We start from the raw sequence: 23,940 nt of genomic DNA on the forward strand, positions 1-23,940 counted from the left end.
TTAAAATGCAAATTTAGATCCAGCAGATCTTGGGTGGAGCCTGAGAGTCCCTTTTGTTTGCTTAGGTGCTGGGGATCAACTCTGGGCCTGCACTTGCTAGCCAAGCACTCTACCACTGAGCTACACCCCCAGCCCAAGAGTCTGTATTTCCGGGGTTTTTTTTGCGGGGGTTGAGTGGAGGGGTGCTGGGGATTGAATCCAGGGGTGCTTTACTACTGAGCTACATCTCCAGCCCTTTTTATTTTTTATTTTGAGACAGGGTCTCACTAAGTTGCTGAGGCTGACCTCAAACTTGGGATCCTCCCGCTTCGGCCTCCAGAGTCACTGGGATTACAAAAATGTGCCCCTGCTCCCAGCTTCACGTGTCTGTATTTCTACCAAGATCTCAGCGACTGCTGTCCGTGGAGTACACTTTGAGTAGGAAAATACTATGCTCAACATTCCACTGAAGGAAAATAAGGAAAGAAAAAGGAATAACGTGTGCTGGGGGTTGCAAGTTTATCTTTTATTATTATTATCAATTATGGTGTTTATTTTGTAAGAGACCTTGTCTCTGTGTTGCCCATGCTGGCCCTGAGCTCAAGGGCTCCAGTGATCCTCTTGCCTCAGCCTCCCAAGTGGCTCCCAAGTGGCTGGGACTAGGGGCCTGCGCAACCCTGAACCCAGCAGCGGTTGCAATTAGAAATCAGAGTGTAAGAACAGTCTCACTGGAGGGGAGGAGGGGGCTGTGGGGATCACAGGGGGAGAGCATTCCAGGCATGGAAACAGGGCGAGAGTCCTGAGGCAGACGCAGGCCTGGTGGGCTGGGGCACAGGGAAGGCCAGCATGCAGCAGTGGGAGAGCGAGAGGCAGGGTGCAGGGAGGTACCCTCAGTGGTCGGGGCAGGAGGGGGCAACTGTCAGACTGCATAGAACGTGGTGGCTTCTCACTAGGACTTTGAGTGGCAGGAGTCACAGAGGGTTCTCAGAAGGATGGCAGGGGCTCACCCGAGTTTTAAAAGGACTTCCTTCCAGTCGCGACGGGGAGGATGGCTTTTGACGGGCAGGAGTGGATGCTGTGATAAAAGGGAGGAGGTGACGTCGGCCGGGTGGTGACGGTGTGGGAAGCAGCTGTGGAGTGGGGAGAGAGGGCGCTGGGTTCTGGTAAACAATGGCAGGCTGAACCCAGAGCCACCGGCAGATTGGACCCGCGCTCGGAGCCAGGAAGAGACAGATCCAGGGTCACCCTGAGCTCTACTGAGGGGCGGGGGGGGGGGGGGGGGGGCGCGAAGGAGGAGGGTGGGGCCAGGAGAGAAGAGCCGTTTCAGACACGGTAATGTGAGGGCTAATCTGAGGCCTTTGAGGGAAGATATGAGGACGGTCTGGAACCGCAGAGACATGCAGGTGGAAGCCAGACCCGGCAGGGACTGTAGGAGGGAGGATGTGACAGTATCAATGGAGGCGAGAAGGCAAGAGTAAGGGTAGGCCTTTGCAGGCAGAGGGGACAACCAGCGCAGAGGCCGAGGCAGGTCAATAACACACGCACTTGCAGCCACGGGTGGGATGACGGCGGCGAGGGCAAGGTGGGCCAAGGCTGAGCCCCGGGCGCTCCGAGGTGGAAGGTGTCTCCAGAGAGAAACATGACAGGAGAAGAGAAATGACTTCATCATGAACACATCCACCCGCGAGGGACCGCCTGATAAATGAGGGTCTTCTTCTCATGGAATGCCACATGCGGCTTAAGGAAAGCTAATGCAACTCTGTCACAGTTTGGCTTCTCTGGAAGATCCAAGTGCTCCTGGGCACCCATGGGGGACTGGTTCCAGGAACCTCTGCAGGTGCCCAAACCCTCAGGCGCTCCGGCCCCTCTGTAAAATGCTGTCCTGTTAAAGTCCTCGTGGAGACTCCAAAGCACCTCCAGGCTAAGACAACGTGAGTGCCACGCAGGGTTGTTACACAGTGTCATTGAGGGAATAGTGACAGAAAAGCCCGTATGTGCTCAGTGCAGATGCGATTTAAAAGAAAAGACGCGCGATCTGCGGTCGAACCTGAGGATGCAGAACCCTTGGATCCGAGCACCAGCTGCACTGAGGTGGAGCTTGGGATGAGACGCCCGTCAGGGGTCAACCGCCGTGGAAGAGAGAGACAAAAGCGTTGGGCAGGGGAGAGGCCGTGCTGGGCTGCAGGCTGGACGAAGCCTGGGCCCACGGCGGGGGTCTCACGTGGCCCACCAGCATCCCAGTCAGGTCAGAATGTCCAGCCTCGTTTCCACCTCTGGGCTCAGTCCCTGGGGGTGGCTTCCTGGGGAGGATGGAACATGGAAGGAGGAGGCTCTCTACAGCTGGAGGTGACCATAAAGCTGAACGCTAAGGCTTTGGGGGACCACCGCTCCCTGGGCTGGACTGCACGCCCCTCTTCAAAGGAGGATCTGGGTTACGCAAGGTAAGTTCCAGAAAGGCAGGGACTCTGAGTGGTACTCCAGCTCTTTTCCAGGGCACAGAGACTTCAGCGTGATTGAATGCATAAATGCACTTTCCAGTACCTTTCCCAGCAAGGTCCTGTGAGCAGCTTCTGGCCAATGGGATTGAGTGGGGGCGGGGTAGCAGCTTCCTCTTGGGACAGCTGGCTGGCCTGTGCCCTCCATCCTTCTCTGGGGAAGGAAATGTGCCACCTTGGGTCTTGAAAACACTGTCAGGAGTTGGTGTGTCCTACCCTGCAAGCCAGGCCCCGGATGCTACTTGGAGAGACATTTCCTTCTTATGCAGTCACGGGTGCTTCCCTCCCTCACAGATGCTTAACAAGTAGAGACCAGAGCAGCCGCGCAATGATGAGTTATAATCCCCAATGTGGATTCTAGATTTTTAAAAGTGATTTTAAATGTAAATTATTTTGTTAGTCCTCTCTTATCGGACATTTACTTCCGATTCTTTGCTAACTATGCAACTTTCAAATCTGGTGTCAACTTTGTTCCCAGAAAAGCTGCAGCACTGTCCGTGAACCATTCACCAGTGTCTGTTTACCCACAGCCTCTTCGGCACGGTTTCCTTTTCTTTTTAAATTTTGAATTTTTACCAATGCAGCAGGCCTGTTTGCCTTCATTACCCCAAAGGTAACAGCAAATCAGAGCTTCTCTCCAATCATGGAATGGTAACTTAAAACTCGTGGGACAGGCTCATTTGCAGTGGACGGCCAAAATATTCATTCATTCAGAATTTACTGAGCCCAACTAACTTTAGAGCAACAAAACACGCTTCATTTTATTTTTGTGGTACTGGAGATGGAACCCAGGGGTACTTTACCACTAAGCAACAGCACCAACACTTTTTTTTTGAAACAGGGTCTCACTAAGTTACCGAGGCTGGCCGCGAACTTGCTGTTCTCCTGCCTTAGCTTTCCGCATCATTGGGATTACAGGCGTGTACCATCACACCAGGCTCAAAACTTTAAGTATTTCTGGAGTAAATACAATGTGCCAAGCACTATTCTAAAGTTCCTTGTCCTCTTTTAAGATTTCAGTTCACTCTGGGCTGGGAGTGTGATTGGTGGTAGAGCATTTGGATAGCGCATGCAAGGCCCTGGGTTCCACCCCCAGTATCACCAAAAAAAAAAAAAAAAAAAAAAAAAAAAAAAAAAAAAATTCTTGAAGATGCACTTTTCTTATTCTGATGCCTAATCAAAAAGTTCTGATTAATACTTCCTAAGAATCATAGAGATGAATAAGACAGCAGAAGTTCTGGTCCCAGACAGCTCAGTTCTACAGTCAACAAAGGAGAAAACAAACAAATTAATGGAATTGTTTTGGACAGCGGTACCACACAGAAGACAGGTCAACAAAAGTGGTCCAGGGACACTTCTCCAGGGGGTTAATTTTTGCTTGAGAATGACTGACTTAATTACTTTTGGTAATGGGGACTGAACCCAGAAGTGCTTTACCGCTGAACCATATCCCAGTCCTTTTTATTTTTTGAGACAGGGTCTTGCTAAGTTGCTGAAGCTGGCCTCTAACTTACCATCCTCCTGCCACAGTCTCCTGATTTGCCACCAGGCAATTGATGACAGGCCTTTGCTGTCCCAACAGGAAAAGTCCTCTACTCTCAAACTTCCTTATCACATGTTGACTTTTGGCTCAGTATGAATTTAATCAGAACCTACTGTGTATCAGACACTTTTCTAGACTCTGCATGCAAAGTAAGGGACAATTCTTAGAAGGTAACATTAGAACAGAAAGATGAAAGAATCCACCTTGAAAAAATCTGAAGAAAACGAGAGCCCTAAACCTCACCAGACACTGCCTATTTCTTACCCTTTGCCCATTCTCTTCCTTCTGATAGGAATGCCTTTCCCCAGCTAATGAACTCTCATTCATCCTTCAAAACCCAGTCCCAACATCCACTCCCTAGGAAGCTTTGCAGATCCAGCTCCAGGCGGAGTCCACAATATGCACCTATGTCTCCCACAACGTGGGGATCCTTCCTCTATCTCACAGGTTACCAAAAATGGATGGGGATGTCTCAAGGGCAGTTGGCCCCACCAGGCTGGAAGTTCTTCCAGGCCAGGGTCCAGGCTGAGTTCTCTCTAGAACCCCACTTCTAAGATGGACTGTGGGCACAGTAGAGTTGATTTAAAAAAAAAAAAGTAAGGAATACAGAGATGAATTAGGCCGGGCATGGTGCGGCACGCCTGTAATCCCAGCGGCTCGGGAGGTTGAGGCAGGAGGATCACGAGTTCAAAGCCACCCTCAACAAAAGCCAGGCGCTAAGCAATTCAGTGAGACCCTGTTTCTAAATAAAACACGAAATAGGGCTGGAGATATGGCTCGGTGGATGAATGCCCTTGAGTTCAATTCCAGGTACCCCCACCAAAAAAAAAAAAAAAAAAAAAAAAAAAAAGACCCAAGAAAAAGAAAAAGAAATTTAAAAAAGGAAAGAAAAGTAAACATAAGACAAGTCAATCAGGAAGAGAAATCGAACCTAAGAGTTGGAGAACGCCCACTTCCTCCGCTGGCCCCGCCCCTTCAGGCTGCACCCACTCTCCCGGAAGTGAGGGCCCGTTGAGCGTGCGCCGCGGGCGCAAAGCACGTTGGGAGCTGTAGTTCTGCCGTCGGACGGAAGCCGAGGCGGTTGCTCGGCGGCATGTGGCCCCGAATGCTGGCGGGGGAGGCCTGGGTGGCGGCAGGCAAGTGCCGGGCGCTGGGGCTTCGCCTCGCCGCTCGCTTCCCCGCGCAGCGGACCCCTGGGAGCAGCCTGGCCCTGCGGCGGAGCTTGCATGGGACGGCGGCCCGGGCTGTCCCGCTCATCCCCATCGTGGTGGAGCAGACGGTACCGCGGCCCGGCGGGGACACGGCCCCGGGGCCGGGGGTGGGGTCGCCGGCCGCCTGACCCTTCACCTCCTCCCTCTCCCCCAGGGTCGCGGCGAGCGCGCCTATGACATCTACTCGCGGCTCCTGCGGGAGCGCATCGTGTGCGTCATGGGCCCGGTGAGCGCCCTCCTCGCGGCCCCCCACCTCTGTCCCTGGCTTTACCTCCCTGGCTGCGCCCCGTCCCTTCCCGCTTCCCCCGGAAGCCCCTCTGCGCCTCAGCCCCGCCTGCCCCCGCCCCTTCCTCCAGTCCTCAGCTCCTCCCCTCCCACTTTCTGACGACCTCCTTGACACCTGAGCCCTCTCTTCTTCGTTCCCAGCCCTAGTCCTAGTCCCCAACCGTTCTGACCTCTAAGCCCCCTGATAACCTCCTCCCGTCCTCCAAAATCCCTGGGTCCCTACCACCCACATCTCCTGGGTGCTAAGTTATTCCTGACCCCTCATATTTGGGGTTTGACCTTACTCCTGGTTCCCTGACCCATACCCAGCACCTCCCTCAACTCTCTCCCTAAAAATTCTCTCCCACCCGAATCTGGGGACATTTCTGCCCTCTCCACCTGCAGATTGATGACAGCGTGGCCAGCCTGGTTATCGCTCAGCTGCTCTTCCTGCAGTCTGAGAGCAACAAGAAGCCCATCCACATGTACATCAACAGCCCTGGTGAGCAGGGCCTGCCCTGGGTGCTGGGGGCGCTCCTCTGGAAACATTCGGTGACTTGGGACATCTGTGGTCCAGGATGTCCATTCTAGGGGAAAAGGTGCAGAGAGATTTCTTCAGAATCCCAAACTTGCCTAGACACTGCCAACAGTTGCCTGTCGCTTGCTTTTAAGTGTAGGATCACAACCAGCTGCTGACTTTAGCCCTAGGATGTGGTCTCTTTGCTTCCACCCAGTTTTACCAACTTGATCTGGTTCACATTTTAGAATTTGTAGATTTTTGCCTCCTCCCAACAACAACAACAACAAAAAAGCCATTTTGGTTGTGCACTTACTGTGCCAGTCTTCTTGAAGTGCCTGATACATATTTAGGTTGTGGGAGTCATTTGTCTCCTCACCACAGCCCTACGTGGTGGCTACTATTTAGTTGTCTACGTGCAGAGACCTTGCTCACAGAGTAACTTCCTGAAGGACAGGGAGCTGGCTACAGGGCCTTCCTCTCAACCACTGCTTTCTTCCAGCTTCTAGTTTCTCTTAAAAATTTGGTAGATCTGGCCCTTTGAGCCCCACCTGTGCATGCGACAGCATCCAACACTGGAGCAGGGACTGTCCTTTCTTCCCCCACCAGGTGCCTCACCTGTTTGCCACCTCCCCACCCCTGGGGACATTTGCATTTGTGCCCTTGCTCTAATGGGCTGCCTCTCAGCCCTCCCCAGTGCTAGGGGTGATTGAGGGAAGCACAGCCCCCTCACTTGCGCCCCTGTCTGCAGGTGGTGTGGTGACTGCGGGCCTGGCCATCTACGACACGATGCAGTACATTCTGAACCCCATCTGCACGTGGTGCGTGGGTCAGGCCGCCAGCATGGGCTCCCTGCTGCTTGCCGCCGGCAGCCCAGGCATGCGCCACTCGCTCCCCAACTCCCGCATCATGATCCACCAGCCCTCCGGGGGCGCTCGGGTGAGTGCCTGACCTTGTGAGCCACTCTTGGGGTGCAGACAGAGCTTTAGACAGGAGTGGCAGGCAGGAGTTGGGTGTTTGGTGTTATATATTTTTCCTGCTCTTGTGGTGCTGGGGCTTGAACCCCAGGCCTTGGGCATGCTGTGCAAGAGCGCCACCACCGGGCTCCCCTGCTCGTGTCAGCGGCTTTAAGGGTAGGTTTCATCGTTTTTCAGGTGTGGTGAGGCCAGCAGATCAGGAGACAGCTGTCACTGAAAAGATAGCTTGTTACTCCCAGAAGAGGGCACAGCACACATGCCATGCAGGAGGCACCAGGGTGTGGCAGGGGGCAGGAGCTGGGGAAGGAATGGGCAAGGCCTCGCCAGTGGGGTGGATGTGCCTGTCCCCTCTGCAGAGCCGGGCAGACCATCTGCCAAAGCTGAACACAGGGTAAGCGGGCTCGGCAGGCTCTGGCATGTGGGGGCCATCCCTGGCTGTCTGGTACCTGGCCCTGGGGTGGTCAGGAAAGGCCGATGGTGGCTGGAGAGTGAAAGCCCAGCCAGGGGACGCGGGGTGTGGGCCCTGGATTGGCAGGTCTCCACATGACACTGCTCTCGTAGGCATGCTGTTTGCCATCCTGCCCTGGGGGGCTGCTCCTACCTGGTCAGCAAGGTCCCAGATGCAGAAAATAAGAAAGTATAGTTTGCAGCAACAAAGAAAAAGATTAGAAGGTTAAGCTGAAGTGTGGCTCAGAGGTAGAGTGTGTGCTTTGCATGCACCAGGCCCTGGGTTCCCTCCCCAGCATGGCAAAAATGCAAACAATAAAAAATACGAATAAACACACACAGCCAGTACCCGCCTTTCTGGTGGTGTCGGGATGCAGCTGGTGTTGGGGAGGCTTGCCTGGAAACGACTCCTAAAGCCCAGGGAAGGTCCCTGCCTCCAGCCTCCGCAGGATGGGTGGACTCTTGATTCTGACCTCCGCCCTCTCACGCCCCCGGGGCCATCCCTCAGGGCCAAGCCACAGACATTGCCATCCAGGCAGAGGAGATCATGAAGCTCAAGAAACAGCTGTACAACATCTATGCCAAGCACACCAAGCAGAGCCTGCAGGTGATTGGTGAGTGCCCTGCACTTCCTTATGGTGGGCTTGTCCTACACCACGGCTTTTCCACCTCGCCCTGTGGACATTCGTCCTGGGTACTGTAGGGTGTGGAGTAGCATCGCTGGCCTCCACCCACTCCCAGCCGATGTGTCCTTCACTTATGACAGCCAAGAATGTCTCTGAAGGCTGGGGTGTGGCTCAGTGGTAGAGCACCTGTCTAGCCCTGGAGGCCCTGGGCTCCATCCCCAGCGCTGCAAGTAACAGCAGCATAATTAATTACTGGAGAAAGGCACATTAGGATCCCAGAGAGATGCCACTTCACTGCTAGAGGGGCCAAGACATAAAGCACAACCCCAAGCGCTGAGGCGGATGTGGATGCGGAGCACTTGGAAGGTCACCCTCGCCAGTGGGGTGGAGGTGCAGACCATCTGCCAAAGCTGAACACGGGAAAGGACCCGCGTCCTCCTCGGTGTGTAGCCATGAGAATCGAGCACTTGTCTCCATGAAGGCTGGCACAGGGACGCTGGTGGGACCCTGTGAGCCCACGCTGGCCATCACAGTTGGGGGGTGCACTGTGGCGCCTGTTCCCCAGTTGACTGTGACACTGCAGCGAGCAGGAACAACTTCGGTGACGGGCAGCGAGGGTTACCCGGCCAGCAAGGGGAGGGACCGGTCAACACTGCACAGTTGCCTGAGCAGAGAACAGGCCCAGCTGTGCTGCGCTGGGCTGAGGACGGGCTGCTTGGGGTGTGGGAGGGTGGTGCGGACTGGGAAGATGTGAATAGGTGTTTCCCGAGGGGAGAGGGAAGCACAGAGGACAGGAAGGCCAAGCTTACACAGGGAGCTGGCAAATGAGGCCCCATCCTAACCCTGGCGGCCATCACCAAATTCCATGGGCTGGGTGGCTTCAACACAGAAATTTATTTCTCACAGTTCTGGAGGCTGAAAGTCAAGGTCCAGCAGGGTTGATTCCTGGGCAGGGTTTTCTTGGGTCGTGAAGGCCACCTTCTCCCTGTGTTCTCACCTGGTCTTTCCTCTGCCCAGGAGGAGGCACTACTCCTGTCCAGGGAGCCCCTCCCTCTGGACTGCATCTAACCCCGTCCCCTCCCCAGGCCTCAGCTTCAAGCACTGTCCCACGGAGGCTGAGACTTTGACATATGAATCTGGGGGACCCAGACCTGGCCCGGGTGTCTGTTCTCAGCCTAATGGTGTCCTGCATCCTGTTTCCCCCACCAGAGTCTGCCATGGAGAGGGACCGCTACATGAGCCCCATGGAGGCCCAGGAGTTTGGCATCTTAGACAAGGTTCTGGTCCATCCCCCCCAGGATGGAGAGGATGAGCCAGAGCTGGTGCAGAAAGAGCCTGCGGCCACACCGACAGACCCTCCCGCCACAGCAAGCACCTGAGAGCCACAGCTCCCCTCCAGGGCAGCACCAGGACCTGGGCCAGCCAGACCCCGAGGCTGCCCCTCTCAGCTCTCACTGCTTGCTGGGCCTGGAGGAGCCCCTGGAGGAACTTTGGATGGGGGTGCCTGATGGGCAGGGCCGTCTGGCTGAGACACTGTGATTTTAAATTAAATCTTTGTGTTCTTTATTCTGTGTCTGAGGCACTTTTGCTTCATGACGTTGGGCACACGTGTGCGTGTCACCAGGGCTCCTCTTTTCCCTGACCCCAAGTCTCTGACCATCCCTTCCTTCAACAAACTCCTGAGCATAACCTATATCCCAGGCTGTGAAGAAAACACGAAAAGCCAGCTTCAGTGAACTTACACTCTTGGCGGGGAGGCAGACAGTTAAAAAGAGAGAATCAGGTGTGTAGATGTGTGAGGTAACATTTCTCCATGGGTGGTCAGAGCAGGCCTCACCAAGGTGAAATTTCAGCCAAGACCTGAAGGAAATGGGGGTGAAGCATAGCAACAGCAGAAATTTGGCTGAGATGTGGCTCAGCAGTGGATCTCTTAGCACACCTGAAGCTCTGGGTACAACCTCAGTGCTACAAAAACAAAATTCTGGAGTCCAATTAGGAGATTTGGAATAATCCAGATGGAGATTAATTGTAGTTCTAATGGGGTGGCAGGTGTAAGCGCAAAAGGACAGGAAGTAGACCTCTGTAGATTCAGAGAAGCCTTTATTCCTTTGAATATTCGGGCGCCATTTGGGTCCCCTTTCCAGATGGGAAAATGGCCGCCAGTTAGAGTGAATTCTGGTTTTATAGGGTACGAGGAGGAGGATGTAATCATTGTGCACGGGCAGTTTTGACCATCTGGGGCTAGTTGTACAGGTTAGAACCAGACCCTGAAGGATGAGTATTCAAATCTTGCCCAGTGTCACGCAAGACTAGGTTGACACGGGGAAGGCCAAGGTGAGACATTCCATATCCACCCCTTTCCTTTGGAGCCCAATGTTATGAATGTACTGGGAGAGGTTTAATGTTTGGCCAATTTCCTTTCCCACTTCGCGAGCCACACCGTTCCTCCATTTTCTTAAGGGAGTTATTTTATAGGAATATTATTTTCCATAACCCTTCAGCAGGAAGTAGTCAGACTCTAGATAGGTTTTAAAGACGCTCATCAGACAGATGTGAGAGCAGTCTGCAAACCGAGCAGTTAGAAAAGTAGAGAGCTGTTAACAGTGGGAAGCTGAGGGCGGGCAGCAGGTTTGGGGGCAGGATCGGGAGTGATGCTGAATGTGATATGGTTGATGTTTGCCTCTCAACATCCCAGGGTCAGGGTTAAAATGACACAGAAGCCATTAGTGTACAGATGAAGTAGTTGTCAGGCTGACCTATTGGATTTGGTACTGTGCATGTTCCTGGTGGCCTTAAATCAGAGCACTTGGGTGCTGTGGGGACCAAAAGCCAGGCTACAGTGAATCCAGGAAAAACGAGGGAAACTGCAATACATGTCTTTCAGGGCATTTTAGTATAAAGGGGAGCGGAGTACAGAGTATGTAGCTGGAGGGAAAGGCAGGGTTTTGTTTAAAAGGTGGAGCATTCGGAGGGTTAGGATCATCTAAAGAATCTTTAAAAGACCATCACAGTGCTACAATTAAACCTCAACAAAACAAAAACGACCAAACAAAAATCAGTACGCAGAGAAGAGGAAATGAATGATGCCTGGTTTTGACCTTTGCTCTCAACTCCCTAACCGAAAACTTGGTCCCATCCCATAAACTTACAGGCTTGACTCCTATTCTCTTGACCCTTCACGGCACCCGGACCGGACTCTGCTCTTAACCTCTAAACCTCTAACCCTCTAACCTCTAAGGCCGACTCCATAACCTTGACTTTGGCCCAGTCCTCCTACCTTGGACGCCAGGCCAGAACCCGTCTTGGCCTTCATATCGGGTCCTGGCCAAGAACCAGCTAACTTGAACCTTTTCCCATCGCCAATAAAAGAGGCAGGGCGAGAAGGGGCGACGGACGACACCGCCAATGCAGACTAAGCCGCCGAGGTCGAGGGCTCCCCACAGAGTTGGAGCGGAGGCGGGCTCAGAGGAGCCAATAGCTGGACAGGGCGAGGGAGCCGCAACCAGTAGCCTCGGGCAAGGGGCGGGGCCGTGTGACCGCCAATCGCTGGAGGAGGCGGAGAGGACGCAGCCAATGGCTCTAGGGCGGGGCGTGCCCTGAACTCGGCTTCCTCCGTGACCCGGCTCCCGGACCATGGCCGGGAGTGGGAGGTTGGCGCTGCGGGCGCTGCCCGGGTCGGGCTGGGTGCGGGGCTCGGGCCCGGCGGTGCTGAGACGCCTGCGGGAGTCGGCCGTGGTACAGCCCGGCTTCCTGAGCAAGGACGAAGAGGAGACGCTGAGCCGGGAGCTGGAGCCTGAGCTGCGCCGCCGCCGCTACGAGTACGATCACTGGGACGCGGTGAGGCCAGAGGGGACCGGGTCCGCGTCGGGGGCGGGGCCTGGGTGAGGGGCGTGTTGGGGCGGGCCCCCATGTGGGCGGGGTGTGGGCGGAGTCTGACTAAGGGGCGGGGACAGGGAAGCTGAACACTGGAGTGGGCGGGATCACGCCGGGGGCGGGGCCTAGAGCAGGTGTCAGTGTCTGAGGCCGGGAGCCCTACAGAGATGGGGCCTTGCTGTGGGTCGGCCTGGTGGGGGCGGAGCCTGGAATTTGTGCAGAGGGGTGGGACCTGGGGATGGGAACCTGGGGACGACAAGAGCTCTTTGTAATGAGAGCAAGGTCTTAACTAGAGACAGGATCTGGAGCTAAGGGATATTTGGGACCAAGGTTAGGGTTAGAAATGGATGTGGAAGGAGATGAGAGAGGGTCAGTGGTTGGGGCAGACTAAGTAGGGTCTTGGGTGGGATCAGGTTGAGAGCGGAGACTGAAACAATGAAATTGGGGTGGGGCCAGCCCTGGGGACCTGGAATTGGAGCCCGAGGTCGACCTAGGGGACAGGGATGGGGAGGGTCCCAGTATAAATGAGACTTAGCTAAGGCCTTCATTGTGACAGGGGCCAGGTTAGGGGTGGGATTGTGAGTTGGGGGCAGGGATAAAGGTCATGCTGGGAAAACTAGTCCTTGCTCTGGGCTTTGCCCCTTTGTGCCTGGGGTTCCTTATTTTCTCTGGGAGCTCTCAGACATGACCCAAGCCCTCTGTGCAGGCCATCCACGGCTTCCGGGAGACAGAGAAGTCCCGCTGGTCAGAGGCCAGCCAGGCCATCCTGCAGCGTGTGCAGTCAGCTGCCTTTGACCCTGGCCAGACCCTGCTGTCCCGGGTGCATGTGCTAGACCTGGAACCTCGGGGCTACATCAAGCCCCACGTGGACAGTGTCAAGGTGGGCAGAAGCCAGCACGTGGGAGTTCCCAATGGTGGGTGGACGGGCCAGGCCAAGCCAGACCCTGACCACCATGCTGCTGCCTCTTCCAGTTCTGTGGAGCCACCATCGCTGGCCTGTCCCTGCTTTCTCCCAGCGTCATGCGACTCGTGCACACCCAGGAGCCAGGGCAGTGGCTGGAACTGTTGCTGGAGCCTGGTTCCCTCTATATCCTAAGGTGCATCCAGCCAAGAGCCCACCCGTCAGCGTCCTGTGCTGCTAGCCCTTCTCCACTGGCCTTCACAGCAGGGACTACCATTGCCCTGGGGCGACTGGGACCCCCGTCTACCTAGGGCAGGGCTACCCCCAGCCCACCCCCTCTTAGCCTCTGTTTCTCTTGCAGGGGCTCAGCCCGTTATGACTTCTCTCATGAGATTCTTCGGGATGAAGAGTCATTTTTTGGGGAGCGTCGGATTCCCCGGAGCCGACGCATCTCTGTGATCTGCCGCTCCCTCCCTGAGGAGCTGGGACCAGGGCAGCCTGGACAGCCACCCACAGCCTGCTGACCCCCAGACCCATCCCTGTTTCACCCAGACCCCGGGTTTGTGAATAAAACTGGAGAAGGGACAGCAGCCTTCTTGCTCTGGCTCTCCTGAGACTGACCCATGCAGGGCAGGCTCAGGGTCGCACCTGCCCATGCAGCCAAGTGCGGCGAGGTCATATGCCAGCTTAGCAGGTCACAAGGCCAGGAGAGCAGATTCTTTATTGTGCTCATTGCCAGCGCCCAGCCCACCACCCCTCCCTGTCTTCTTGCTTCCAGGCCTCCAATAAATAAGTCAGCCCAGCTCCTCCAGTGCTCCACGCACAGGGAACCAGGGCTCTGGGCCGGGTACCCTCACCCACAGCTGCAGGCAGCTGCCGAGAGCTGGGGCAGCCGTTGCCAGCGTTGTCGGTCATCGATGAAGGCCACATCAGCATAGCGGGTAGGCCGGCAGCAGGGCCCGCCGAAGGCTCGACCCTGGGCCCGAAGTCGGGCCAGCGTCAGGCTGTGCTGGGTGCGGGCACTGCAGGCACAGCTGCCAGCACAGTAGCGAAAGGTGACCTTCTCCTCCGAGGCATAGCCCAGGCCTAGCTCCGCCACAGGCAGCGTCAGGCTCCACAGTTGGCAGGGGCCGGCTGGGGCTCGGCGTAAGCGGGTATGGGGCTGTCGAGTGTCTGGGGGAAAGAAGGGGCACAGATGAGGGTCAGGTTCTCAGCAGGAAGGAGCTGGGAGGTCACACGGGGTCCCTGGGGATTCTTACCCAGCAGCGGCCTCCAGGTCCCTCCAACTTCTGTTGTCCACTCGGATGAAAACTCTTCCTCTGCCACAGGAGCCCCCTGAGTATCAGGGCTCCAGCTGAGGCCAAGCTGCAGGGACAGGAGCAGCAGAAAGGCAAGCAGGACTCTCCCCGTGGCCATTGTGACACGCAGGTCCTAAGGCTGGGGGAGCCCCATGCCTTGAATTTATCCCCACCTGGCGGGGAGCTAACCTCTTCACTGCCGCCACTTGCAGAACTGGCCCCCAGTCCCCAGGCCTAGGCTTCAGTCCCTTCTGCCCCACATCCGTCCTTCTAAGAGTTAAGGGCTCACCCCACCCCACCGCACCCCATCCAGACATTCCACAGACCCATTTCCGACGCCCCTGTCACCCCCTGATTTACGAGTCATGCTGGAAGCCAGGGCTGAGCCCAGTGTGGACAACCAGTGCCCCCCTGCCCCTGCTGTCTGGTTGGAGGGGTGGGGTCCCTCCTCACCACAAGGAGATGCCAGGGGTCAGGAATCCCCATGTTGTGTGCTGGGAAGGCGACTTGGCAGGTGGGCAGGTCAATGGGGAATCTTCCAGCATGGCTTCCTTCTGAAGGATTAAGACATCATGCCCCTGTCTCTGGGCCTGACTCAGCCAGCATCAAAACAGGAAAAGGGAGAGGCTAGGGATGGCCAAGCATGGGACACGGGGAAGGGATTCCTGTCTTGGGAAGGAAACCTGAGGACCGCGCGCCTGCAGTCCCATCCTGAGACTTAAGAGCATCAGCCAAGGGGAGACAGACAGAATTCCAGGTCCAAGATGGAGCCAGCAGTAGGCCACAGCGAGGCATGGGCTCTGGTGGCTTTCACACCCACCCGTGTGACCCTAGGCGAGTGGTCAGTGCTGTGCCTGGGCTCTGAGGAGCTGCCCAGAGCTTTTGAGGCAGAATACAAAAGCTTGTTTGCTGTACGTGAGGAGGTGCCCCATCCCACACAGGCGCTGCACCCCGTGATTGGGAGTGTAAATTGGTAGCTCTTTGCATGAGCTCTGAGCAACTGTGACTGAAATCACAAATGTCCTTTTGCCCCAAGAAACCTCCTACAGGCGTTCCTCCCACCGGGGAGCTAAGCCACAAGCCCAGGGATACTTGCAGCCCCTTTGCTACTGGAAGCCACGTGTCGGCAGGGGGCTGTGATTGTGGTGGTTGTTCTTGTTGCAGTACGTATTCAGGTTACCTTCAGACCACAAGTCACTTGTCTTAGGTCATCCAGAACCAACAGGCCTGGGATTTGAAGCCAGGTCCCTAGAATGCTGGGCTCTTACCCTGACTGATGGCAGCACTGCCTGCCTCAGACGCCTCCTGGTCTGAGGGGAAGAGGGTCGAAACGCACGTAGCAGGGACTGCAGGGGTGGGACTGCCAGGATGAGGAGTGAGGCCCCAGAACCCTGGCAGAGGACGGGGAGGGAAGCTGGAGCGCACTGGGCATTCCTGGGAATTAGCCTGCTATCTCAGGCATCCCGCGCAGCAGCCAGGGGCCTGCAGAACTGGGTGGGGAAGTTTTCCACCTGCAGTTTCCAGCTAAGAGAAGGACAGAGGCCTGACTTCTGCCTTCAGCCTGGTCACTCAAAGCTAGTGGCTGCAGCCAAGTCTCATCTCAGCCACACTGCTGTCTAGGAATGTCCGGGCAGGGCACCTGGTGGGACTGGACATGCAGAAGCATTACCTAACTTTTAAGGAGGGCACCCCAGAGACATCCCAGGGAACTGAAAATAGGGTCCATATACTAAAGCCAGGAACAAGGACATGAGGCTCTGGTGGCCATTCAGGACAAAGACTGAGTGGAGTCAGGCTGGTGGCGCACACCTGTAATCCCAGCAGCTCGGGAGGCTGAGGTACGGGGATTGCGAGTTCAAAGCCAGTCTCAGCAACTTAGGCCCTGAGCAATTTAGAGAGACCATCTCAAAAAATTAAAAAGGGCTGGAGATGTGGCTTGGTGGTTAAGTCCCACTGGGTTCAATCCATGGTACCAAAGAACAATAAAAAAAAAAAAACAAAACTCTGAGCTGAGAACCATACACAGAACGGGCAGGGTGGGCTGCTACCCACAGTAGCTGGTGGAAGCAAAGGTAAAACCATCTTGAACGACTTGCCTGAAAAGCACCCCACCCCAAATTACAACCCAAGAAATAGCCTCTCCTCAAGGGGAGGCAGAAGACAGAGCGGATGTTCCTAACTGCAGATTCTAGACTCATCCAACAGGCTGTAAGGTAAGGATGCTTAACATAAACACAAAATGCCGAAGGGGATCAAAACCATCAGAGACAAGGCACTCCCCAAGCCCAACGGTCAATCTGAAAAATAAAAGGCAAGTTTGGGCCACGGACAGTAGAGTCCCCAGAGCTGAACACTTGCCAGGTCTTGGGCCAGGAGCCTGGCGAAGGCAGAGCCCTGAGGGAAGGCCAAGTGGCACCGGGTCCTGCCAGTGCAATGCGCTGGGCTGCCAGGAGCCGCATCTACAGGTGCCTAAAAGGCAACAGGAGGCGGCGCTGGAGAGTGACTGAGGAAGGGAGCTGCCCAGGTGCTTCTGGGATTGCTAACACAGGAGGACAAACAGGCAGTGTGCGGGCAGGTTGGACAGACGTGTTTATTGGGGTGGTGGCGGGTCTCAGTCCTTCAGGGAGAAATGCATCTTGTCATTGACCATCTTGCGCTCGGGGTTGAGGCGCTTCAGGATCTGGGCCAGCACGTTCACCGTCTGCTCGCTGCTCAGCCCTGTCTTCTTGGTCTGGAACTTTTTCAGTAGGTCTTTGGTGGTCATGGGCTTCCGCGTCAGGTAGCGGCGCACAGCATCCTCGGTCACCTGCACGTCACTGAGGAGCAGAGGGGCTGGGGTCAGCAAGATCCTCTGGTGGCTCCTGCCCAGCCCATGTCCCCACCAACTTACCCACTGCAGGGCGTGGACTTCCCAGAGGGCGGCTGCGGGGTTGACTTCCCAGACAGGCTCTGGGGTGCGGCATCCAGCCGTAACCGTTTGGCAGCTGGTGTCTCGCTGGCTCGCTTCCCTGTTGGAGCAGTCTGGACTGAGTCTGGGAGGAGGGCTGGGCCCGGGCCCAGGCAGAGTGAGACCCGGCATAGGGGCTCACCTTGCTCCAGTTTGCTGGCGGCTGCCCGCAGGGTGGAGGAGGTGCTGGTGCCCTCCGCGCTGGGCGTGCCGGGGCGGCTGCTGCCCCGAGAGCTGCCTCCCGACGGCTTCCGCTCCCTCTTGGGGGGTGTCTTCTTCTTCTGCAGAGGTCAGGGTGGGGGGTGAGCTGGGACAGACGCCCCACGCCCCTGTGCCCGGCCCCAGACTGCTCCTTACCGCCATGAAGAGGGCTGAGGAGGCCTCGCTGTCGATGTCGCTCTCCTCTGAGCTGTCCGACTCGTCACTGCTGTCTGCAGGGGACAGAGCAAGGCCCTTGCCTGCTGCCCGCCCATCCCCACCTCCATCGCAGGCGAGGCCCGGGGGGAGGGCAGGGGCGCCCACCTTTCCTGCGCCTCTTCTCCTGCGGGGTGGGGGCCTTCTTCTCCTCCTCCTCCTCCTTGTCCTCCTCGGGTGGCTTCTCCTCCTCGCTCTCCTCGCTGCTCTCACTGTGCTCGTCAACGCCTGGGGAGGGGCAGGGTGAGCAGGAGGGTCCTGCCCTGCTGACGCTCCCTACAGCCCCCAGCACGCGGCCCCTGCCTACCTTTGGGCCCGTCCTCCTGCTGCGTGGCTTTGGGCTTGCCCTCGACCTCGTCCTGGGAGCTGCTGTAAGATGGGCAGGCGGAGGGTGAGCGGGCGCCTCCCAGGACAGCCAGGGCCTCCGCCGCCTCCTGCCTGCCTCACCTGGAGCCGTCAGACATGTAGTCCACCTCCTGGCCCTCAAAGTCACCGTCGTCACTGTCCTCAAAGGCCTCATCGTCCGAGCCCTTCTTCTTCTTCTTCTTCCTGCCCGCCTTGGTCAGCGGCGCCTTCTTCTTGGTCTTGGGGGCTCTGCTGCCTGCAGGAGGGCAGGAGGGGGCTTTTGGGTTCTGTCGTGCTCTGACCTCACTCACAGGCGACAACCCAGTCCAGAGCCACCCCCAAGCCCAAGCTCACACGGCAGGACCCCTGCCCCAGGCACCAGGGCCAGGGGAGAAACTCAGGCCCGGATCAGCCAAGCCCAGTGGAGGCCGGCCTCAGCGCCCCCACGCCTGCCTCCGGGTGGCCCTCGTGCCGTATCTCCAGGGCTGGTAAGAAGCCTCTTTCGGTGGCATCGGTCATCTGCCACCACATCGACAGCCAGCCAGCACGACGCAGCGGCACTCACCCTCCTCGCCGCTGGCGTCGCTGTCGTCGGAGGACATCTCCAGGTCGTCCTCCAGGTCGTGGATGCGCAGCTCGCTGGCCTTCCTGCGGCCTCGCTTCTCCTTCCCCTCCTCGTCCTCGTCCTGGTCCTGGTCCTTGAGCCGCCGCTGCTGCATGATGCTGAAGTGGTTCAGGACCTTGTTTCTCCTGTGGGCCGGGCAGGGGCAAGGCAGGCAGGGTGACCAGGGGCTCAGGCCTGCAGCTCCAGGGGCAGGACCCATAGGGCAACAGGAACCAGACGCAGCCTTGGTAAGGGACTTGGCCCAGGCCACAAGGTGCCCTGGATGGGGGGTCTCAGCTCCCAGCAATGGACCCGGCCACCGCGTATTCACACCACGCCCTCCTATCATCCTTTACAGGCGCCTTTCCTTTTCCCTTGATGACAGGGCATACTCTGTTCCATGCATCATGGCGACCATTTAAAAACTGGCACCACACTGACTGGGAAGCTTTGGGACTGCATCTAACAGTGCGCAGAATGGCTGGGCAGTCTGGAAAGAACAAAATTCTGTCCCCAAACACTGGTGTGTCTTGAACACTACTCAAGTGTTCACTGAAAAATGGTGAAAATGGTGTTCTATGTTTTGAACCATGATCTTAAGATTTTCATGATTATTAAAAAGAGAGTGAAGCCCTGACAAAGGACGGCGCCAATGAACCGGAGGACGGCTGCTCGGGGAGCGCAGCAGGCACCCTGGGCAGGGCGTGGCACGGTGGCAGGGCAGGTGCCTGGCATGCACAAGGCCCTGGGTTCTGTCCCAGCATTGAAAAAGCCAAATATGCAAGGACATACACTGCGCAACTCCACTTGGAGGGGCCCCGAGGTCCTCAGATCCAGAGACTGGGAGCAGCATGGCCATGCCAGGTGCTGGGGGCAGTGCCTAAGTATGTTCAGTGGGGTTCAGTTTGGAAAAGTGGGAAAATTCTGGAGATGAATGGTGGGGACCATTGTGCAACAGTGTGACATCTTTAAAAACAAAACAACAAAGCAATGAGTGGTGACCAAGCAACACTCTACTGTCATGTACAGCAAAAAAGAATAAAAACAGTAATTAAAAAAAGCGAACTGGGCTTGGGATACAGCTCAGTTGGTAAAGTGCTTGCCTCGCATGCACAAGGCCCTGGGTTCTAATCCCCAGCATCACACACACACACACACAAAAAAGCGAATTTAAAACAGGTGTCCCCAGTCCCAGGGCCTGGCTCTTAAGGCTGTCAAGGCCATCAAGATCTCCAGCCACTATACTTCTTGGCTAAGCAGATTGAACTTGTGACCCAGAGATGGCATCTCTCTCTGGGTTTGATTCTTTAAAACAACAAGCTTTTCTCCTAGAAGCTGTGAAAGCTGATTCTAAAAACAATGTAGCAAATACAGAACAGACAGAAAGCACAGTGGGTGGCGGGGGCAGGCCCAGGGCCCAGCAGCCTGGGTCTGGAGGCAGAGCAGGTACGGACAGCAGGGGGCAGTGGAGCTAACCCAGGGGAGAGGTGGGCTGCAGCTGAGCCATCTCTGGCTAATTTGAAAGTTTCAGAACTCAGAATGACTGAAGGAGTGGCTCCTTGAGCGCTGCCACTCCACAACACGTGCGGTTTTTTTTTCTTTTTTTGGGTGCTGGGGATCGAACCCAGGGCCTTATGCTTACAAGGCAAGCACTCTATCGACTGAGCTATCTCCCCAGCCCCAACACGTGCAATTTTGCAGACACGTCCACAGTGCCGTCCTGCACCAGGCAGATGCAGGGTGGGACCTGCCGTGGTCCCCTGAGTGCCCAGACCCCAGCGCTGCCTCGCCTGCTGCTAGGGAAGCACCCAGGGCCCTGCCAGCTCACCTCTCCCACTCCTCCTCGGCCTCCTCAGCAGTCAGTGTGCGGTGTCGAGCCAGTGGCGTGAAATTGTACCAGTTGTGCACAGGAAAGGCCTCGAAGGCCCCGTCGGGGCACTGGGTGAAGATGTAGTAGGATGTGTTCTCCGTCACGCCTCCCTTCTTTATGCCCTTGAACCTGCAGGGAGCCACAGTCAGATCAAGGCCTGGCCATGAAACTGGCACACAGGACCTGCCCGGGTCCTGCATGTGTCCCTGTGTCTGTCCCCTCTGCAGCATCTGCCAGGGTTCCCCAAGGAAAGCCCAGCACAGGTCCTGGGCAGGCCCCAACTAACTCGGCTACAATCTTCCCAGCTGGGAAGCAGAGACTGCGCTCCCTCTTAGCCGAGCGAGTTCAATGCTGGGCTCACGCAGCATGATTGTTTATGGCTCTGCCGCATGGGCTGCACCCAGAACTCAAGAAGCCAGGCTGGACCAGATCTGAAGGGGACACTCAACCCAGGCCACCAACTCAAGCCCAAACAACTGCCCAGCTTCCTTGTGGCCTCCACCCTCATCTGCTGCTATCTCAAATCCAGGCAATCTTGCTCTAAGTGTCCCTCCCAGCCTATAACTTTCCAAGGCTCCCTGGGCCCTCAGTCCAGCTGTGTCCTGGCACCCAGGACGCTGCATGACCCAGCTCTCTATCACCACCACATGCAGTTATGCCTGGAGTGCCTGCACCAACCTGCTTCACCCTTCCCCCTCTGCCCACAGGCTGCCCTTTCTAAGAGTCATCCTGAGAGTCAAGGTTCCCACCCCTGGTGCCCCTGATGGCACTCAGGGCTGCCACAGAATCAGGCATAAGCACCAACTTGGTTCATCCTCAAAAACAAAATGAGGGAGGAAGCACAGGCACCGTATCACACAGCTGGGGACCCGAGGTTCAGAGGGGTCACCCACTAAGTGCATGGTGTGAGGGGGATGGGGCTGGACCCTAGGCTGGCACACCTCCCCACCTGCACTTACTTTCTGCCTGATTTTCCATTGACACGCAGGAGCCAGGGCTGGTCCTCGGGTCGGAATTCCTTGAGGATGATGCCATACTTTTTCCGGCGAGCCTCTTCCCGGAGCTTGCGGTTAAACTCACTGCCGGCACCCGACTCGGGCATCTCCTCCTCCTGGTAAATCTTCTTGTTACTCAAGTCCCTCTCCAGCCGGGCCTGGAGGGGCAGGAAGCAGTCTCTCAGAGGTTCACCTGTGCCTGGGCTGTGCGCCTGTCAGGAGCACCTCTGACTCTCCCTACACCGTGCTCCAGATGCTCAAGGCCAACTTCCCTCTTGGCAAAAAGAGCACTTGACAAATCTGGATAAAGGGAATTTGGGACTCAGGAAAATAACTAATTTTTAAATAGAACAATTATAACAATATACCATAATGAAAGTTATATGACTTTGCTCTCTCAGAATATCTTGTACTTTCCCCTTTTCATTTAAAAGAGGCACTTTATGCCTTCTCTTTGACATATCCAACTTTCCAGCCTCACTGCTCTTGTGCTTTTGGGTTCTTAGTAAAAGAAGGGTTACTTGGACATAAGCACTATAATATCAGAACAATTGATCTGATAATGGAGACAGCTACTAAGTGACTGAGGAGCAGGTAGAATATACAGCGTGGATACGCTAGACAAGAGATAATTCATGTTCCAGACAAGATACAGACAGTAAGATTTCATCGTGCTACTCAGAATAGGAGGACATTTAAAACTTATAAACTGTTTACATTGGGATTTTCCACATAATATTTCAGACTGCAGTTGATTGTGGGTAACTGAAGCCATAGAAAGGGAAACTGTGGAATCATCTGTAGTTCTGGTCCTCATCCCTTAACAGTCAATCTGACCACAAACCCTTGCAGCTCCCCTTCCAAAGCACTAACGAATCCAGCCACTCTTCACAACCTCCATTTGCTCCAAGTCCATCAACATTTACCCACACCAGTGTATTCACCCCACCCTTCCACTGCCCTCAGATCCACTGGAGGAAGCAAAATGTACAATTTCCCAGTTGAAAACCCTTTACTAGCTTCTAATGTCTCTTCTAGAACAGTTGACAATAGCAGCTCTGGGGCCAGACCAGTACACTCCCTTACCCAGATAAATCTAGGTCAAAATGGCCACCAATTGGTCTGACAAACCTTATTTAAAGGGACACCCAGCAGCTTGGCATTTGGGAACAGCTGAGGAAACTAACCTTGGTTTATTTTGTGTGTATGGCAGTACTGAGAATTGAACCCAGGAGTGCCTTGCCACTGAGCTAACCCCTAGTCCTTTCTAAGACAGGGTCTTGCTAAATTGCTCAGGCTGGCCTTAAACTTGTGATCCTCCAGGCTCAGATTTGCCAGTAGCTGGAATTACAGGTGTGCACCATTGCATCTGACACCTTAGTTGCCATTACAGGTAAACAAGTATTATTAACATTATTAACATTGTCCAGAGCCAGTTTCTCTACCCATCCCCACTCCCCAGAATGGGGGCGGGCTTACCTGATTCCAAGTAGCAAAGTTGACTTTATCGGCTGCATTGAAAGCCATTATGTTATATTTTTTGGTTGTGTTCCTGGTGGGCAGAGGAAAAGGCAGTGCTAACTTAGTCAGTCATTCGACAAACCCACCCTGGTTTAGCTCTTTGTGCTGCACAATGCTGAGAACATGTGAAAGACTCCAAGGATCCCCACTTTGTCAAGCAAGTTGAACCCATCCCCTCACAGTCCCATGAAGAATATTAGGAGTAACAAAGATTTGGGGGAACCCAAGATGTGGGGGTAACTGATAACTTGGCCTGGGGAGGAGGGAGCACAGACAGGGAATGCTTCTTGGAGAAAGAAAATGCTGGAACTGTATTTTACAGGATGGAATTATAGTAGGTATGGGAGGACACTAGTAGCAGAGGGGACAGTATGTACCAAGACCTGACCAATTTGAAACAGGATAAAGTAGCCGATAGCGAGTAAGTTTTAACAGTTGCTTAGCTGGGCAACATGGATCACAGAGGCCGAGAATGAGAGGCCAGAGGGCTGAATCGTGCAGTGTATGATACACTCGTTCGTTCCCCTCAAAACACGGTGAAGCTTCAGCTTAATCCCAGCCCTGCTCTCCAGTGCCTCCCGGTCTGCAGGGCGCGCCACCCGCCGAGCCAAGAACGCCTGGAAGCTCGAGGTTTCAATTTTTGGGGGGGCGAGGGGAGTCGGGGGCAGGGCCAGGGACTTACTTGGGAACTCGAACAACATACTCGGTGACATTCTGAGTGCCAGGACCCTGCGGAGAAGTGGCGGGATAGCAAGTGAGGAGGTGCCGCCAGGCCGCCGCCGCCAGGACCCCCGAACCCTGCTTCATTCATACTCACCAGGGCCGCCATGGTCAGTGGTCGGTGGCTCAGGTCCAGTCCGACCTGGATTCTGTTCGCCTGGCGCGGAGCCCGCGTCCCTCAGTCCCGGGAAAGCCGCCCTCTAGGTGTCAGGCCTCCGATCCTGAGCGAGGACTCCAAGCACTAGCCGCCCCCGACCCTGGGAAAATCACCCGGAAGCGGCGCTCCCTCGTCTCCTTCCGCGCCTGCGCCGCAGCCCGGCCGGAAGCGGAAGTCGTCTGTAGACCGCGTCGAGACGGCACCCTCTCCGTGGTTGTAGGCCAGTCAAGACCGGC

General features: G+C 55.8%; 4 protein-coding genes across 4 annotated transcripts; 2 read left to right on the forward strand and 2 right to left on the reverse strand.

Moving 5' to 3' along the window:
• The first annotated feature begins 5,056 nt into the window (after positions 1–5,056).
• Clpp (caseinolytic mitochondrial matrix peptidase proteolytic subunit) lies at positions 5,057–9,625 on the forward strand. The gene is made up of 6 exons (XM_047532467.1): positions 5,057–5,296; positions 5,383–5,454; positions 5,898–5,994; positions 6,761–6,948; positions 7,942–8,047; positions 9,269–9,625. The coding sequence occupies exons 1-6, from the start codon at positions 5,111–5,113 to the stop codon at positions 9,436–9,438; spliced, it is 819 nt and encodes a 272-aa protein (XP_047388423.1). The 5' UTR covers positions 5,057–5,110; the 3' UTR covers positions 9,439–9,625.
• Positions 9,626–11,654: 2,029 nt separating this feature from the next.
• Positions 11,655–13,445, forward strand: Alkbh7 (alkB homolog 7). Its single transcript, XM_047532468.1, has 4 exons — positions 11,655–11,896; positions 12,639–12,812; positions 12,905–13,029; positions 13,195–13,445. The coding sequence occupies exons 1-4, from the start codon at positions 11,693–11,695 to the stop codon at positions 13,355–13,357; spliced, it is 666 nt and encodes a 221-aa protein (XP_047388424.1). The 5' UTR covers positions 11,655–11,692; the 3' UTR covers positions 13,358–13,445.
• Positions 13,446–13,619: 174 nt separating this feature from the next.
• Pspn (persephin) lies at positions 13,620–14,327 on the reverse strand. The gene is made up of 2 exons (XM_047532469.1): positions 14,093–14,327; positions 13,620–14,006 (listed from the first exon to the last, which is right to left on the reverse strand). The coding sequence occupies exons 1-2, from the start codon at positions 14,247–14,249 to the stop codon at positions 13,687–13,689; spliced, it is 477 nt and encodes a 158-aa protein (XP_047388425.1). The 5' UTR covers positions 14,250–14,327; the 3' UTR covers positions 13,620–13,686.
• Positions 14,328–16,701: 2,374 nt separating this feature from the next.
• On the reverse strand, positions 16,702–23,867 carry Gtf2f1 (general transcription factor IIF subunit 1). The gene is made up of 13 exons (XM_047531506.1): positions 23,645–23,867; positions 23,510–23,556; positions 22,786–22,858; positions 21,271–21,464; positions 20,270–20,440; positions 18,403–18,587; positions 17,940–18,093; positions 17,800–17,861; positions 17,601–17,720; positions 17,436–17,509; positions 17,221–17,359; positions 17,022–17,139; positions 16,702–16,947 (listed from the first exon to the last, which is right to left on the reverse strand). Exons 1-13 carry the CDS (start codon positions 23,654–23,656, stop codon positions 16,743–16,745), a joined length of 1,554 nt encoding a protein of 517 aa, XP_047387462.1. The 5' UTR covers positions 23,657–23,867; the 3' UTR covers positions 16,702–16,742.
• Positions 23,868–23,940: the final 73 nt, after the last annotated feature.

Source organism: Sciurus carolinensis, chromosome 17 (genome assembly GCF_902686445.1).
Source record: "Sciurus carolinensis chromosome 17, mSciCar1.2, whole genome shotgun sequence".
Taxonomy (NCBI): Eukaryota; Metazoa; Chordata; class Mammalia; order Rodentia; family Sciuridae; genus Sciurus; species Sciurus carolinensis.

Bases quoted from the DNA above. Each gene is read 5' to 3' on its own strand.
- Alkbh7 (XM_047532468.1), top strand. From the start codon at position 11,693: ATGGCCGGGAGTGGGAGGTTGGCGCTGCGGGCGCTGCCCGGGTCGGGC. The intron at 11,897-12,638 runs GTGAGGCCAGAG...CCCTCTGTGCAG, and splicing joins AGTACGATCACTGGGACGCG to GCCATCCACGGCTTCCGGGA. The intron at 12,813-12,904 runs GTGGGCAGAAGC...TGCCTCTTCCAG, and splicing joins CCCACGTGGACAGTGTCAAG to TTCTGTGGAGCCACCATCGC.
- Pspn (XM_047532469.1), bottom strand. From the start codon at position 14,249: ATGGCCACGGGGAGAGTCCTGCTTGCCTTTCTGCTGCTCCTGTCCCTG. The intron at 14,007-14,092 runs GTAAGAATCCCC...TCTTTCCCCCAG, and splicing joins GACCTGGAGGCCGCTGCTGG to ACACTCGACAGCCCCATACC.
- Gtf2f1 (XM_047531506.1), bottom strand. The intron at 21,465-22,785 runs GTAAGCCCGCCC...CTGCCCCTCCAG, and splicing joins ACTTTGCTACTTGGAATCAG to GCCCGGCTGGAGAGGGACTT. The intron at 16,948-17,021 runs GTAAGTTGGTGG...TCTGCTCCTCAG, and splicing joins AAGTCCACGCCCTGCAGTGG to TGACGTGCAGGTGACCGAGG.
- Clpp (XM_047532467.1), top strand. From the start codon at position 5,111: ATGTGGCCCCGAATGCTGGCGGGGGAGGCCTGGGTGGCGGCAGGCAAG. The intron at 5,455-5,897 runs GTGAGCGCCCTC...CTCCACCTGCAG, and splicing joins TCGTGTGCGTCATGGGCCCG to ATTGATGACAGCGTGGCCAG. The intron at 8,048-9,268 runs GTGAGTGCCCTG...TTCCCCCACCAG, and splicing joins GCAGAGCCTGCAGGTGATTG to AGTCTGCCATGGAGAGGGAC.